This window comes from Sorex araneus, chromosome 1 (genome assembly GCF_027595985.1).
Source record: "Sorex araneus isolate mSorAra2 chromosome 1, mSorAra2.pri, whole genome shotgun sequence".
Classification (NCBI taxonomy): Eukaryota; Metazoa; Chordata; class Mammalia; order Eulipotyphla; family Soricidae; genus Sorex; species Sorex araneus.
The window spans coordinates 235,343,901-235,362,271 of NC_073302.1; the positions used below are offsets into that span (position 1 = coordinate 235,343,901).

At 38.8% G+C, this 18,371-nt stretch overlaps 1 protein-coding gene across 2 annotated transcripts; it reads right to left on the bottom strand.

Annotated features, from left to right (window-relative positions):
• Window positions 1–340: 340 nt before the first annotated feature.
• RFC3 (replication factor C subunit 3) lies at window positions 341–17,149 on the bottom strand. Of its 2 annotated transcripts, XM_055139072.1 has the most exons (10): window positions 16,979–17,113; window positions 15,748–15,814; window positions 14,285–14,422; window positions 12,939–13,006; window positions 10,515–10,612; window positions 6,945–7,126; window positions 5,880–6,016; window positions 5,695–5,793; window positions 3,323–3,392; window positions 341–630 (listed from the first exon to the last, which is right to left on the bottom strand). In XM_055139072.1, the coding sequence occupies exons 3-10, from the start codon at window positions 14,351–14,353 to the stop codon at window positions 439–441; spliced, it is 915 nt and encodes a 304-aa protein (XP_054995047.1). In that variant the 5' UTR covers window positions 14,354–14,422; window positions 15,748–15,814; window positions 16,979–17,113; the 3' UTR covers window positions 341–438. The 2 variants fall into 2 exon arrangements, with proteins under 2 accessions (XP_054995047.1, XP_004604589.1); XM_004604532.2 differs by lacking the exon at window positions 15,748–15,814 and having other exon boundaries at window positions 16,979–17,149.
• Between the last annotated feature and the right edge of the window lie 1,222 nt (window positions 17,150–18,371).

Sequence of the window (18,371 nt, forward strand, 5' to 3'; positions counted from 1 at the left end):
AGTGTCAGCCAGCCATACTTCAACCTTGCCTCTGCTTTGGAGCTTCAAGGACAGTGCTCCAGAAGCTTCTTCTAGTAGTAACAACCCCTGCCTCCCCCTACCACCTGCTTGCTAATGCATATAGGCGTATTCCTTCAACCTCTACTTAACCTCATAAAGTTTGTCATGTGACTGCAAATCAATGGAACATGTGGGTGAATTTTTCCTGGTCATGCTGTGCTCACCTAGAGAGCATCTACAGCCCTAGATCTGAGAATCGTCTTCATGTTCCTAGGGTCTCCATGGCCACAGGATGGTCACGATAGTTCAAAATATTTATCACACACACACACAAACACAGTATAATTAAGCAGTGTTAGTTTATTTTGCCTGCAACTGTTCCAATATAAACTGACTGTAAAAGCTGATAATAAGAAATATTAGAAAGAATTACTGGTGTCAGAACATCATGCCTTCCAATCCATCCTCCATGAACTTCTTATAAAGTGCCATAAACTTGGCCACAAATGCTTCCAAGTGATAAATGGCTTTACTTCCCAGCTGTAGACGATGCTCATAGTAAGCTGCCATCTGAGCCACTTCTCCTTTCAGTTGCCCATCACAATTATGTAGAAGTTCTGAGAGAAGGCCCTAAAGAAATGTAATCAGTAATTTTTAAAAATAGTACATTAAAAAAAAAGCAATGGAAGCCTTACATTTGATTTTTTAAAGCTTGTCAAATGTTTCATTGTTTTATATGGACCAACAGTCATTACTCAAAATGAAAAACTACTCTAACCATCACAATTATTAATACCTGCTGGCCCAGAATAGACGCTTCTGGCTATCTCTCTACATCCTCTTTCCCAGTGTCTCTATTTCCCTGTATACACCCGGTGCTGTGTGTAACTGTAACAGACAGATATAGGGCCCTTTATCCCCCAAAGGTTGAGTATACATTCTTCTTTAGTGCACACATTTGTGGCATTCCCCAATGTCACTAAACTTACCTCCATAAAATCAAAGACAAAAATCTTATCAACTATTTTCTCAGAACACAGTGCTTTGAAAATGGAAATTAATCAAAACAGAAATAGAGAAAAACTCAAATATTTGGAAATCAAACAACTGAACAACAAGTCTATCAATGAGGAAAATCAGAAGAGAAATCAGAGGGCTGGAGCAACAGTACAGTGGGCAGGGTAGGGCGCTTGCCTTGCACACAGCTGACTCGGATTTAATCACCACCGTCTATATGGCTATATGGTAGCCTGAGTACTATCAGAAGTAATTCCTGAGTGCAGAGCCAGAACCCCTGAGGACCATCAGATGAGGCCCACCAACCCAAGAGCAAGAGAGAAATCAAAAGATTCATGCAATCAAATGAGAATATGAAAATGAAGACATGAGTTACCATAGGTTAGTTACCATAATATATGGAACTGAGCAAACAGTCTGTAAAGAATACCAAGAGCAAGTAGCTCTTGCTATGAACGCCAGCAAAGAGAACCTAAAACAGGACGAAAAAAATGGCTAATCTAGACTAATCTATGGCTCCCCAAGGCCTGTTAAAAGTGATTCCAAAGCACAGAGCGAGATTTAAGTCTTGAGAATCACCAGGCAAACCCAAAAAAAACAAGGGGGAAAAAGGGGCAAGGAAATAATAAAGCTCAGAGCAGAAATCAATAAATGCAAAGTAAAAAAAAAGATGACTGAAACCAGAATTTCTTTGTAAAACAAGATTAGCTAGACTCACAAAGATAAAAGAAGACACTAATAAACTGAATCATAAATCAAAAGGAAGAAACAACGGCAGATACTGCAGAAATTTGGAAATTTTGATGCCACAAATTAGAGAACCTAGAGGAAATGTTTACATTTTTGGACTCATGACTTCCCAAGACTGAACCAGGAAGAAACGGAGCATCTGAAGACACCAAATGCTACCAAGGAAACTGAAATGGTGATCAAAATTCATCTCTAATCAAAAGCATAGGCCCAGATGGGTTTACTAGTGAGTTCTTCTGCACTTTTAAAGATCTACCTCCAATCTTTATCAAGTTCTTTCAGAAAGCTGAAGAAACAAGAACCATCCCAATTATATGAGACAACAATACCCTGATTATCAAAAGCAATGACACCACTTAAAAAAAGAATGCTATCAATACCACTGCTGGGAATATATCCCAGAGAGGCAAAAAAGTACAATCGAAACAACATCTGCACATGTATTTTCATTGCAGCACTGTTTACAATAGCCAGAATCTGGAAAAAACCCGAATGCCCCAAAACGGATGACTGGTTGAGGAAACTTTGGTACATCTATACAATGGAATACTATGCAGCTGTTAGAAAAAAGGAAGTCAAGAATTTTGTAGTTAAGTGGATGGGCATGAAAAGTTTCATGCTGAGTGAAATGAGTCAGAAAGAGAGAGACAGACATAGAAAGACTGCACTCATCTATGGTATATAGAATATCAGAGTGGGAGACTAATACCCAAGAACTGTAGAAATAAGTACCAGGAGGTTGACCCCATGGCTTCGAGGCTGGCCTCACGTTCCGGGGAAAGGGCAACTCAGAGAAGCGATCACCAACTACATTGTAGTCGAAGGCCATGTGGGGGAAGGGAGTTGCGGGCTGAATGAGGGCTAGAGACTGAGCACAGCGGCCACTCAACACCTTTATTGCAAACCACAACAGCTAATTAGAGAGAGAGAACAGAAGGGAATGCCCTGCCACAGTGGCAGGGTGGGTTGGGGGGGAGATGGGATTGGGGAGGGTGGGAGGGACGCTGGGTTTACGGGTGGTGGAGAATGGGCACTGGCGAAGGAATGGGTTTCCGAACTTTGTATGAGGGAAGTATAAGCACAAAAGTGTATAAATCTGTAACTGTACCCTCACGGTGATTCTCTAATTAAAAATAAATAAATTATTTAAAAAAAAAAAAAAGAATGCTATCAACAATATCTCTGACTAATACAGACTAAAGATTCTTAACCGAAATATCAATAAACCAAATCCAACAATACACAAAAGAATCAAACACCATGGCCAAGTAGGATGCATCCCAGGGATGCCCCACTACTGTCATTTTATCCAGTTACTTTCTTTGTTGCAGGTTTGATCTGCTGTTTATTTTTCAGGCCACTCCACTAAAATCTAACTTCTCTGTAACCGGATCTCACCCGATTCTTCAACACTTTCCTAATAGTGCTTGGCTCACAAAACTGGTTGAATTAATAAGCTAGAAAGAGGTGACAATGATTTAAGTACTGCAGAAGTCATATGATAACATGCTGCAAAGTCCAAATTTTGATGGTTGTAAACAGTAAAATCAGTTACCTTCATTATTATTTCAGGAGGAATACAATGAGTTAGAAGCTCATAAAGTCTTCCACGAACTTCAAGAAGTCTACATAAAGAAAAACATTTTCCAATTAAAAGGTAATATTTCAAAGGATCTACTGTACAGTTTATACTTTATGAATCATACAATTCAATACAGAAATTTTCTCAAGTTTAAGATATGTACACAGAAACTTTTCAGAATTCCAGCCATTATTGTAAAAAATTGTAGTAGTCACTTGGTGCTGCTTAGGTCAATGATCAAAATCACAAGAGCTCTACCAATTTTCATGAGGAGAAATTTCTTTTTATATAGCACAACAAAATCAATTCCTGGAATTTTAGTCTAATAGGAATCAGCAGTACTTCTATTTTAACAAGTTTATTTGAAAAACTAGAAAAGTAGCAGTAGCTTCAAGAATTAAGCAAAACAATAATCAACTGAAATCTCAAAAATTTATCTAATAAGTTCCTAGGAAGTAGTAACTCAGCAGTAGAGCAATTGTCTTGCATGTGTGAGTCCCTGGGTACAATCCTTCTCACTGCCAGAAAAAACAATAACCTAAAACATTTAATAATTATCATACATTGCAACATCTCTATGAAAATCTCTTGTGGCTGGAGCAATAGCACAGCAGGTAGGGCGTTTGCCTTGCCAAACATGGCCAAGCCAGTTCGATTCCCAGAATCCCATATGGTCCCCTGAGCACCGCCAGGAGTAATTCCTGAGTGCAGAGCCAGGAGTAATCCCTGTGTATCGCCAGGTGTGACCCAAAAGAAAAAAAAAAAAAGAAGAAAAAAAAAAGAAAATCTCTTAAAAGATAATTTTTTCCTCTAATACGAAAATAAGAAAGTCACCATCGGAAGATCGTACAGTAGGTAGGGTCCTGGCCTTGCATGAGGCCAACCCTAGTTCAATCCTCAGTATCTCATATGGTCCCTACCAGAAGTGATCCCTGAGTGCAGAACCAGGAGTAAGCCCTGAGAACCATCCCCCCTCCCCCCACACACAAAAAAGTCATTATCAGTATGGACATATGTTATAAAAGTAAAAGTCATAAAAGTAAAAGTCATATCCCCTGACATATGCTATGTTTCAATTTTTATCTCCTTAGAAACAGATTTCTTCACATTTTTATTCTGGTTTTATGAACATAATGAAATACATATTTTTTTCCTAAAGTCAAAATTTCTTTCCTGAAGACACTACATTTCTTTTCTGAAGTGTGTGACGTTTATACTACCTGAAAACCACTGCTTCAACTAAAATAACTGAATTACTAGAATTCAAATGAAATCTCATAAAGAATACTTAGTGCCTATTATGTGTAACTAGTCACCTTATGAATTTATTTTGCTGCTGAAGCGTACATATTATACTCCCCTAACCTTCCCACGAAAGCACTTATAAGAGCAGAAACAGTGTATTTTTTCACAATTTTCACTTAAACCAGGTAAGTTTAAATTTGGTACTGCACTGTCTATTCTGGTCTGTAAAATCGTCAATTACTATCTCTAAAAGATAAAAATGGCTTCTCAGAATGAACAGGAAATAAGAGTGGGGAATAAGTCCCAGGCTAAGGAACCTCCTCCAGGATTCCCAAAGTTTCTATGAAGACTGTTGTTCCTGAACTAGAGAGGAACAGACTGCAATTCTCAAAGCTGTCATAAATGAAACAACCAAGTAGTTGAAATTGTTTCAGAGAGGTTCACTGAAAGACCCACAAAGTAAATATAAACTACAGAACAGCAAATGTACCAAGAATACTTCCTAAATTCTAGTGCTATATATTGCCTTACCAGAGTCTACCACTGACAGGATAAATTTTTCTAGTTTCCAACCAATTATCAATAACCTCTCTGGTAGCTTATATAAGAAACAAAAGCATCCTTACATGGTAACAGAAATTTCAATACGTAAGTCAAGTTGAAGCCCTGAAATGAAATTATCTGATCAAAGACACTTAGCTAAGTATCAGGAGAAGACCTAGAAGACTTGACTCATAGTCTCCTGTCTTCCTAGTAGGTTATGCAACAGTTACACATTAAATGTTCTTTTAAATACTAGAAGGCTAGATACACTTTGCTATGTATTAAATATTAAGTTATCTAAGATCCCAAAGAAAAACTAAATTTCCAAGATTGGTTTAAAGTATAAGTTCCCTATTTACATGGCAATAGCTTAATAAAAAGCCTGCTACATCAACTATTGTGAATGACTAAATTTCTAAAATTGAATTTTTTTTATTAAGTGATTTTGTTTTAATTAGAATTCTAAATCACGTGGTATTTAAACAGCTCATCTAACCTCCAAAGCATGTATATCATCTTGACAATCAAATGCTTACTGTCATCTTTATATTGGTTACCTTTGTGGGGTCTGCTGACTGACAATAGCATTCGCAGTTTCTCTCAGATACACCTCCCAATCAGTTTCAGGGATTTCTTGATCTGCAGTAAAAGGATATCTATGTGAAAAAAGAACACAGTAAGTCGAATAGAAAGTACACCTACGTCCAGTATGTCTCCTATGTTAACTCCCTCTTTTACTCACTGCTGAACTCTGCAGGCTTCACACATAAGTAGGGCTTTTCTGAGATTTCTGCAAGACTTCTCTGCAAGTCTCTGAGCTAGCTGTGGAGGCAGAGTCAGACCCTCCTTCTTGCACACAGTAGATAACACTTGGCAAATCTACAAACAACCAAAACAGGCAATGTGTCCAATAGCACACTGGAATAATATTTCAGCATTTTTCTGTCACTCTCCTGCCCTCACCCACATGCTACATACAGTCCTTTAGCAAGAAACCTACTTCTCAAAGAAAAAGCTACTGGCTCTGTATTTGGTGAAGATCTAGTTCAAGCTCCAAACAAGCCAGTCTCCTTGGGGCAAGAGAGACTAGAAAGCAGAGATCAATGGCAAGGACACAGGTGCCAGGATTGGGCTGAATTCTGCATGACCAGAAGGTATTATTTCTATGTCTGAGACATGAAGAATGTCTGCAGAGGGGCTTTATCTATAACACAACCTGTTCAGAAGCCCTTCCAGCTGCATTTTATCCGAAACATTTCTAAGCGAAGCTTAGGAAAAATCACCTCCTTCCAACTACAATACCACATATTACTCCTACTTCATTTTAATAACCCCAAACCCATTAAGAAGAGATCTGTATTATTGTGAGAAATTAAATATTTTTATTAATAGCCATGAGAGAGATAAAGGAGGGAAATACATAATTTCAGACTAACTCTGGCCCCCTAACTAAAGACCAGGTATGCCTCCTTGCAAAACCTTTTTAATCAGGTTGAGGTAGAAAACACTATAGACCTTATCTACAATAGTTAAATTTATAATACCTATTTATTAAAAGAGGCAATTCAAAGAGAACACTATATATTTCATCTGATAATATATACACAGTAATAAAGGCATACGCAGTAATACATCATAGATGTAAGTCTATGCGTCTTTGTATCTACATACTGATCGGCATCCAGGTCACACTATTCCTGAATGACTGATCGACTACACTCCTTTACAAAAACAAACAAGAAAGGAATATCTACATCGTACCCATAGCACCTGACCTGATTTTTACTGAAACTTTAACATGACTTACATCTTCAATGCTGGGAGCAGGCACCCGAACTGCCAGGCACCTACTCCGAATGGGTGGGATCACCTTCGATGTGGAATTGCAGCACAAGATCAGTCTGCAGGTGGACATATACTTTTCCATGGTTCTGCGCAACGCATGCTGAGCATCTTTGCTCAGTTTGTCAACCTCTGTCAATAATACCACTGAAGTATCCAAGAAAAACAAAACAAACCATAAATTAAGTGTCTGACTCCTTCTCTTCCTAGTTATTCAGAGGGAAATCCCAGCCCAATCAATAATTGCTCCCTCTGGCAAAGGCACAGATAAAATTTATAGTTTTGATGAGAAAGACTGTGAAAATTCATTAATCACATAAGCCTAAGAAATATCCAACTAACTGAAATCTAAAAGGTTATTTTGATGTGGACTTCAGTACCAACTTGATTGTATTTAGATAAACTACAAATCAACAAGAATGTGCTGCATTTCCCCAAATATTTTTCTTTCAGGAGTTCATTTCCACAGAATAACTTAAATCATAAAATTCCAAACTTCACAACCTCCAAAGTAAAAACCCACACTCAACTTTTAACTCTTCCTACATGTATTACTTTAATTACTAACATAAACAGATAAACATATTCTGTATGTTGTATATATTCTGCAATATTACAATTAAGGATAGAAAAATTTTTTTTAAAATACATTTATGGTACTTTATTGATACATCAAATTATGCTTTCTGCTTACCAAAAAACAACAACAAAAACTGTGTTTAAGGAACCTAAAAGGTTCAAGGGTTAGCTACATTAAAAAAAAAGAAATACACTGATGCAAGAGATAAAGTCAATGAGGCATAAAGACATCTGGTGATGTAAGATTCCACCTGGTCAAAATTAAGGTTTGGCCTTTATGCATTTCAGGAATAATATGTTGGTAGGGACTGAATCCAACCTCTTATTTTTCATTATACTAGATTATTTCCAGAAGATAAAAGTGGCAGCTTAGTATCTGAATCGTCTGTAAAAACAGAACTAAAAATTCCAAAGCAAAGACTCATGGACTAAATTTTTTTTAATTTTTTATTAGAAAATCACTGTGATGTACAGTTACAAACTTATGAACTTTTATGTTTGCATTTCACTCATACAGTGATCGTTTACCCATCCCCCCCCCCGTGCCCATTCACCTCCACCAATGATCCCAGTATCCCTCTTTTATCAAAATCAAGAGTCAAAATATGAGCAGGTGAGAAAAAGCAACTACGTGACTAGAAGTGGCAGTTGTCCTGTAAGTTTCTGATAGCCTATAAGACAGAAGCAGTCCATATGACCACAAGCATACATTAGAAAGCATGATCGAATGATTTGAGGACAGCATCCATAGGGATCAACTTGTGTGTGAGAAAAAATGAACCTGGGCAGTAAACTGAAAATTGTAAAGTTCCCTTCTAAAAATACTTCAAATGAGGAGAAATTCTGGCAACAGAATACTAGTGAGAAGAACAGAAAAAAGAAAAGAAACAAGGAGACTGATCCCAAAAGATGACAAGGAATGCCAAACAAAAGGAACTAGGCCAACTGATATGTAAATAAAAATCTCTAGGAGGCAGAAAATAGCAATATATTTTTAAAAATTTACATCATGTCTAAGTGAGATTTACTCCAGAAATGCAAATATGTTTAATTAGAAATGCAGCAATAAAATCTAAATCACCAACAGAGTAAGAAGCTAAGGTCATAAAACTTTGGAAATATGAAGCATTTGGAAAAAACAATACACATCCATGCGTACCCCCAAATAAAAACTGCTGAGATTTTGCCATGAGCAAATAGATATACTGAAGCCAAAAGTGTACCAACTAAATCAATAGGGAAATCGTAACCTTCCAGTGTCACGATTACTATCTAAAGAGGTCTACTAGGGCTGGAGAGATAGTACAGTAGGCAATGCACTTGCCTAGCACACAGCTGACCCAGGTTTGATCCCCAGCACCCACATGGTGCTCCATGCCTGCCAGGAGTGATCCCTGAGCAGAACCAGGAATAAGCCCTCAGCACAGCCAGATATGGCCCAAAAACAAAAAACAAGAGAAAAAAAAGATGTAGTACCTCTACTACTACATTATGTAAAGGTATCTGATTATCTTCATTTACTACTAAAAACTATACTGGATGTGCAAACATAATTAGACAAAAGAAAGTTAAATACTTGATATCTTGATCTGTCTTAAAAAAAAGAGAAAAAAATATGTGCATACATATGGCATTTATTTTTTAAAAATAAAATGAATCATTAAAAAGACTGCATGGGGGCTGGAGTGACAGCACAGCAGGTAGGGTGTTTGCCTTGGACGCGGCCAACCCAGGTTCGATTCCCAGCATCCCATATGGTCCCCCAAGCACCGCCAGGAGTAATTCCTGAGTGCAGAGCCAGGAGTAACCCCTGAGCATTGCAGGGTGTGACCCAAAAGCAAAATAAAAGTAAATAAAATAAATAAAAAGACTGCATCAATCAATACAGTAAGTTTAAGATAACAAGCAAAGCATTATCAACAGTCATATATGTAAACAAAAAAAGGCTAGAAAATGTAAGAGAAAACCTCATTTGCAAGAGTGAAAGAAATGTAAATTTATTTTAAATGGGGGGCAGGAACAAAAACATGGGCAACTTACAAAGCAATAAAAAGAGCAGTAAAGAAAAAAATCTGTATTAAGGAAAATATAAAATACAAACTATTTTCTCCACTGAAGCTGACGGTTAAAAATATCCACAATGTTGATAAATGTCAGAGAAACAGACATCTCAAATACAAGATGCAGTATAACAATACTTTCAGAAGAATTTCAAAAACATTAAAATGCTTACAAATATATTAGCACAAATTCTTCTCTAATAATGATATACTTGTGTAGAAAGGGATGGATACAGGAAAAAATGTGGACAGTCTCTAGTTGGTGGAATTACATTCCATTTAACTTTTTGTTTCAATATTTGATAACAACCTTATTTCTAAGTGATTTTTTTTAATCACATTCTTATTTTCAATTTATTTTATAAAACAACTGATTTACAAAGTTATTGATAGTTGAGTTTTAGACAAGTAATTTTCTTTGCTTTGTTGGTATTTTGTCCACACCTGGCTGGGCTCAGGACACACTCCTGGGTCTGCACTCAGGGATGACTCCTGGCAGACTGAGGGATCATATGGGGTGTCAGGAATGGAACCTGGGTCCACCATATTCAAGGCTAGGTTCTATCTACTGTAAGATCACTCCAGCCCTTCTGTTCTATACAGGATTGCTGCTGCTGTTGTTGTTATCCTGGTTCTACCACAGAAAATTAGTAGCACAATCTTCTGTCTACCAAAATTCAATGTGTTTAAAACCTAGCTCTCTAAGAGGTATCAGGCCTCTTTTATATGGAAGAGGAAAAAAGATATTGTTTTCCATAGAAACAAAAGTTAATAAATATTTGCTAAATACCCTATCTCACGATGGCTCATGAAAAATTTTTTTTCACTGAACTTTTCTCTACACACCACTTACAATTTGAGTTTCTGCCTCACACAACGACTCTTATATCACATACCTTTAAAATCTCTTTGAGAATTTGTTTCAAGTTGCTGTGATTGTGCTACTGTTTTCAACATCTCCTGAATTACTACCCGATCACTATTTCCAGCATCACTGTATTAAACAACAAAAAAAATTAAACATACATGTAAATACTTAGAAAGTACTTTCCATGAAGTTATTAAATGGTTACAATTTAAGTCAAAAACACCCAATAATATTCATAAAATTTTTTTTTTTTTTTTGCTTTTTGGATCACACCTGGCGATGCACAGGGGTTACTCCTGGCTCATGCACTCAGGAATTACTCCTGGCGGTGCTCAGGGGACCATATGGGATGCTGGGAATTGAACCCGGGTCGGCCGTGTGCAAGGCAAACGCCCTACCCGCTGTGCTATTGCTCCAGCCCCTATTCATAAAATTTTAAAAATAACCTAGGATCATTGGAAATGATATCTGAATATCCCCAAGTCCCAATATCCAATTACAACCTGATCAACATCACAAAAAACACTAAACATGCAATCATAAACTTTTTTAACAAAAGCAATACCAACAAGTTTATCAAACACTTCAGATATTCTGTATGTACATGTAATACCTAATTACAACTAGTTCTTTAATTATCTGCAAATATTCACAATATAGAGGTTAAAAAAAAGTTAATCTCTATTCTTTTCCATACCCCACACAGCAAAGCTTTTACAAGCCTCAACCAACTCAGCTCCTAGCACTAGTAAGAGACTGATTCGGGTCTAAGGAAAGGGTCAAGCTACACATAAAAGATACAAAATAAAGCTGTAAGTGGCTGACTTCTTGTGGGCATTATCATATTAATGCCTTAGCAGTAAGTACCTTCACAAGCCAAAATAAGTCATCTAGATTGTCAATTCCAAACAGTTTTTAAAAAATCACATTAAACTCCAATTGGCTATTGTCTTTGCCACAAGGAAACTCACAAGGGGATAAAAAAAAAGTCAGTTTTAGTTAATTTTTCCAAAGAGTTATCAAGTTTTTCTCAATTAACTAGTAGATCAATATACCTTGTGTTTCTTTTGATAACATTTCCTAGTCAAGAATCCAAAATACTGGGGCTGGAACAATAGTACAGCAGTAGGGAGCTTGTCTTGCATGCAGCCAAGGCTAACCCAAATTGAATCCCAACCAACTCATATAGTCCCCAGAGCCCACCAAGAGCGATTCCTAAGCTCAGTCAGGAGTAAGCCCTGAGCACTGCCAGGTGTGGCCCAACAGCAAAAATTAAATCAAAGATAAATTTAAAAGAAAATTTCCAAGTATTTCTTTTTGTCTACAGAATTAATACTACCTCTACTTCTAAAAGACAACACCTTTCCCACCAACCTTATTCTTTTTTCTTTGACATATCCCGGTTGTCAATTAGTTTACTGGACATTCTGCTGCTCTTGCTCCAACCATGAATAGAGCTCATCCAAAGTAGAGTTCATTCTGGACTCTGTCCAAAGTTACCTTTGCCTGGATTCTATTATGCTTCAAGAAAGTATCAGCTCACAGAACCCTGAAGCCTTACCCAACTTTGCTCCCAATACAATCATTTACATACAATTTAGTTAAGGACTTCTTAACTGCTGTGCAATGGGCTTTCAATGTGCTATCCAACAAAACATCAGATAATGGGCAACACACATTGGCTGGACTATTAAAATACACTCTAACCAAGATATGGAAACAAAGGAAGTGGTGCTATTTCCCTCAGTTCAGATAAACACCTTTATCCTGGGGGTGGGGGAGAGGTGGGGCAGGAGGGGTATTGCACCATATTGGCAGTACTCAGAGGTTACTCCCAGCTTTGTACTCAGGAGTCATTACCAATAGTGCTTAGGGTGCCATGTAGTATTGGGGATTCTGCCCAGATCTGTTGTATACAAGGAGCCTTAACCATTTGAACTATCTCTCCGGTCCAAGACATAAACTTTTTTAGATACACTTTGCTTATCAGTTCCAATGAATATAATTTTACAAAAATTCGTCATTCAATGTACTTTGTGCAAAACACTAAGCTGTAAAAGGCAAGATAATTTAGTAAAATTACTTGATGCAGAGCTTTCAATGAGAAGGGAAAATAGAAAGTTCTAAGCTCCCTATTTCAGAGGACAGTTTTACTGTTAATTTAAAAAGTGTTCTTAAAAAGATAAAATTAAAAAATCTGAGCATCCCTACTATCTACATTAAATAAAAAGAATAAAAATCTGGGCAGTCCTACTCCCTATTCTAAATGCTTATTTCTTGGTCTGGAGTGACAGTATAAAGGGTAGGGTGCTTGGGTTCTATCCTTGGTATCCCATATTGTCCCCTGAAGGAATAGTTCCTGAGCGCAGAGCCAGGAATAAGTCCTGAGCACTGCGGGTGTGACCACCCCCATCCTCCAACAAACTAAAAATGCTTTTTTCTAGAAACTTACCTTGGATTAACTTCAAGATGATAATTGCTTGCAATAGTGCTAATTTCAATTTTCTTTTTAGATGGAGTCTATTGGGAAAAATTAAGACTTAAAAAAATGTACCTTTAGGCTATTTTATCCTCCATTCTATCTTTTTTTTTATTATTAAATCCAATTATAGAGTATCTCACCTGCACAGCAGAGCCTGGCAAGCTACCCGTGGCATATTCGATATGCCAAAAACAGTAACAAGTCTCACAATGGAGACATAACTGGTGCCCACTTGAGCACATCGATAAGCAACAGGATGACAGGGACAGTGACAGATATCATACATGTTTTGTGATTACTTTTTTCCTTTAAGTTCAGAAATCTACAAAACATTCCCATTTATCATAGCATTATAACACTGTACATATGTTCTTTCATCTTTTTCATAACTCATGAGAATAAGCAAATACATATTCCTATATATTAAAAGTTCATACTTTAAATCTTAATCTATTCAGTGTTTTAAGTCTTTAACTCATCTAGAATCAATTTTTATAAAATATCAGTCAATTGTTTTCTAAGAATAAAAAGAAATAAATTAGTTTTCTCTGATAAAGCCCACACTTTTCTTATTAAATTCCTACAAATTTTACAAGAATTACCATAAGTCTATCCCATCAGCCCTTCATGCTCAATTTCTAAACACAAGCCAATCATATTAACTTATAGTCCATTTAAAATCTCTATTAATAGCACCACCAACAATTCATGTACTCCACACTTTCTGCAACTATGTGAAATATTTATTCACAGAAAATGAACAATATACCTATACTATAAAGTCAGCTTTATAGCTTCAAACTAATTTTGCTAAAGATGTATACATCACGTATGTGCATACTCATACATAGTCAACGCAAATTACATAATCATAAGGTGAGCCAGAAAAGATGACACGAATTCCCTAAACTCCCAATCTCGTGTCCAATCAGCTATCCAATCTTGATTAAGTAACCTAATTCCACAAAAAACATTATTCTCAAAATCCTTGTATTTTTCCCCCATATCCTCTATAGCTCTCAGAACAATAAACTTTAGAAACCTGAGTGCTATTTCCATCTGAGAAACTGATTTACTAGGTATTATGAAATGAACCTGCCACCTCTATCTACTTCACCAAATATTAATTTTTTTGTATTTTCTAGCAACTAATTTTTGTCTGGTTATAGTTCAATAGCTCTCAATCCTGTGTACCAGGATTACCTGTGAGATAAATACTTATCTCATGCAGTGAAGAGCAAGGCAAGGGAGTGTACACAGCCTTCAAGGGTAGAAGACCCCTGCTATAACCCATGGGAAATCAGAAAAATGCTTACCGTGATGGTCTGATGTTCAATTCTCAGTTTTTCCACTCCAACACCATAAAGTTCACGTAGAATACACATAATTCTAGTCTTTTTTCCAGCACCTGATGGTCCATACACCAACAGATGAGGAAAGTCACCACACTGAACCTGAAAAACAAGGCATTTTTCCTAATTGAATAACCACTCTTGGTAGAATTAAACTGTCACTGTCACTGTCATCCCGTTGCTCATTGATTTGTTCAAGCGGGCACCAGTAACATCTCTCAATTGTGAGACATTTGTTACCATTTTGGGCATATCCAATATGCCTACATACAAAATATTTTTCATCTTTACCCCTGAAATTTCAAATAAACATATATGTACACGAGCAGACAGAGATGTTCTCCATTAACTCTCAAATGTTGATTATTCCCCAAGCAATAACACTATATAATTTATGTACCTAACAGTACATGCAGGACAGAGTATATTAGAAAGCAAGAATTCCCAGTATGACTGACTTTAAGACTCTCCTAAGAATCTTCTCCAAAAAAGGAAAAAAAAACCTGATTGATTACTGGACATAATCCATAAGATGACTGGAAAATTGAGAACCATGTATATCATTAGTTAAGTTTCTAAAACAGTCCCATTGTACAGAACTGAACATGCTATATGTGAAGTAAAGAAAAACTGTGTGGGGAGCAGAGACACAAATAAGGAAAACAGTATACTTAAACACCACTCTAGGCATCTAAGACTTGATCTTGCTGGGTGTACTCTTGAAAAGCCACTGTCACACCTGTTAACCCACCAAGGGAGAGAGAAGATGATGCTCCCTCTCATAAATCCATTGCTGAAGCCTACTGGGGACGCATATGGAGGAAAGCGGGTCATTAACTCCCTGGAGAATCTAGGGGCCAGGATACAGGGCGCCAAGTTCCTAGTCTACCTAGTGGTGTCAGCAAAAAGCAGGCTTCAGAAAACGCAAGGAGACTAAGTTAGAAGCTAGTCTGGCACACTGGAAGTTAAATGCCAGGGGAGGGGTAAGGTAGAGCTATTTCCTCTTTTCAAAAGGGCAGGTAATTCTAACAGTCAGATTTGGGCATCAGTGTGAAGAAGACAACAGCCATATGGAGAACACAACCTCAACCTCAGCTGCATCACATTTTGTGAGCAAAAGCTTTGTAAACAACCATTACAAATGAAAAGTATTATAGCAGTATTCATAGTGAATTTTAATACATACTTTAAAAACATGCTGCAAAAAAATAAATCTCAGGAAATTAACAATTTACTTAATACAGCGCATGAATGACAGTGTTCCACAACTACTTTTCTTAAAAATAAAGAGGTCTAAACAAAACAAAGGTCCTGCTTTCAATATTTACCTTTTTTAGTTTTTAAATGCAACAGAAAACAGGTGAGTGCTTTAAAGAGAAAATCTATTTGGGGGGCTAGAGAGACAGTATATTTGTTAGGGCACTTGCCTGCAGGCCAACTTGGGTTTGATCTAGGCATCCTGTATAGTCCCTAGGGCATCGCCAGGAGTAATCCCTGAGTGCAGAACCAAGAGAAAACCCCTGAGCATTGCTGGGCATAGGCCAAAAACAAACAAAAAAAATCCAAGGAAACATTTATTTTAGTATATAAGCCTAAGTTTTTGTTCAAAATGTTCCAAATTCTGTACAAGGCCATGGGAAGTAAGAAAATCAATGTCAAAGTTATTGTAGAAGAATGCAATTTGTAAGTTAAACTATAAGGAATATTAGTGATTAAAAAAATTACAAAAAAAAAACCCGTTAGTCTCACATTATCAACTTTTCTGATGACTTTCATTGGATGACTTTCCTGTTAACTCTCAGTATACTTAATAGTAGCTGAAATTCTGGGGAAAAGTGAGTCTCGGAAACTGACAAAAACAGTTTCACCAATACACGGAAGGAAGAGACAGGGCGCTAAAAGGAGTGACAGGGACCAGGGAGACTTCAGCAGGTAGTTCGCCTGCCTTGCACGCAGCTGGCCAGGGTTCAACACCCCAGTGCCAGGGCCACAAGCAAGCCTTGCACACAGCCCGGGATGACCCAAACACCACCACTTTTGTCTTTAAAAAAAAAAAAAAGAAGAAGGGGTGGATGAAGGGCTTCCACAAGTTCCGGTCGCTTTTCTGAAAATATTGGATGCCTTGAAAAACCACGGGGAGGAGAAGGGAACTTAGGATACACATTACTTCTCCTTCCCGTTAAGGAGCCGTCGAGGACACCTTGTTCCAGCTGCGTTCACCATGAGAAACGGCGTCGGGGATGAACAAACCCAATGCCTTCCTCGGGGTGAGCGAGGACAGGAACACCAAAAGCCACTTCAAAGGCGGCGTGTTGCCGAGTCAGGGGAGCTCCCCAGTGCCGTGAAGATCTACGGGCCCTGCACCCCACCCGGTCTCCCAGCAGCCCCCCATCCGACCCCGCGGGCCTTCGAGGGGGGGCACCAGGCGACCCCCGGGGACGGGCTGCGGGCGCGGCTGCTCCCTCCGCCCAGGCCAGGTTCCCCGCAGGTTACTGCCCGCGCGCGTCACTGTCACTCGCCCCCTCCCCGAAAGGCTCCCCCAGCCGACAGCCCCGCCCGGCCCCGCGCGCCGTCCGCCGCGCTCTGCTCCGCTCTGGAAAGGCGCGGGCAGCCCGGCGCCCCCGGCCGCTTCCTCCCCGCACCCGCCCCGCCGCTCACCAGGTTGCGCAGCTGCGCCGCCTGCTCCTTGTGGTAGTCCAGCCGCCCCAGGGAGCAGGGCCGGTACTTGTCCACCCAGAGACTCATGTCGCCGCGCGTCCCGAGCGAGGGTCAGGGCTTGAAAGTCCCGCGCGCGCGCGCGTCCTCCACCCGGACGCCGAGACGCGTCTTCCCGCGGGGGCCAACAGTCCTGACGTCACTTCCGGACTCGGCCGCGGGAACCGCTGAGTGCCTCTCGGACTACTACGGACGCCTAGAGCGGGCAAAATTAGCCACGTGTGGGCTTCGCTGTTTTCATCCTTCTTTTAATTCCAGTCTTAATCTCAAGAAGTATAAGCAAGATTCAAACTTGGGATCTGAACGTCTGGGTATCAGAGTCGCTGTTGTAAAGAAGCCACTTTGTTAAATTCATTTGTTCCTTTCAAAGTTCATTTCTTTCTGCAGAACCTACAAATGACTGTCTAGACTGAGCTCTGATCTTGGCACGAGAACACGAAAAGTTTGGAACTTTCCTCACTTGGTAGGAGTCTAAGGAAGCTTTATTGAACAGTTGCTTAAAATATCAACTCTTCACTTTCTTTCCTTCCTTCCATTCCACAAGATCCTGCTTGGATTATGAGGAAGGGGGAGCGGGGGAAGGGGGAGAAAAGTAATGCAGTGCAGGTGTTAATGCCTGACCTAGGTTTGATCACAGCACCCTAGAACATCACTGGTGTAGTTCAGGAAACACCCAGGTATCACCAAGTGTGGCCATGAAGGCCCCAGAACAGCACCTGGGTCTCTCCTTGGTCCCCTGCTGAAGGGCAGGGCAACAGGGAATAATCAGATCCTAGCTGTGAAACGGGTGGTCCATAACCTTTTGCATCTCTTCCTACTCCCTCCCAACCACCACCACCACCAAAGATTCATACTGGATTCAATCAAATGAAACTAAAGGGCCATGGAAAACTGCAGAAATATGGCTTCTATTTGATAAGACACAACGTCAACAAGTTTTTCTAAGTCCAGTATGTTAGAAATTCCTATAATTAAAATGTCAAATGCTTGGGGAAATATTTTGCTTATCAAATCTCTGTGAAATGCTCATTGTGTCCCTCAAATTGAAATTAGTTCAAAAGAACTTAAGAGCTGACTTCAAAAGTAAAACCCAACAAACTTTTTTGTTTCAGGGTCTACTGTCATTATAGAAGTTGTTTCTCTTATCTTGTCCTATGCTCAGCACCAATTACAAGAAGGATAAGGTTTAGGTCAAATCCTTAAGCAAAAATCTGTTGAGATTTGCAGATACATTGAAGTATTATGCCTCAGAGAACCTTTGCTTAGAAGACTAATTTTGACCAGCTGAAACTGACCCTTTCTGAAAAGGTGTGCCCCTGTTCTTTTCCTCTGCGCG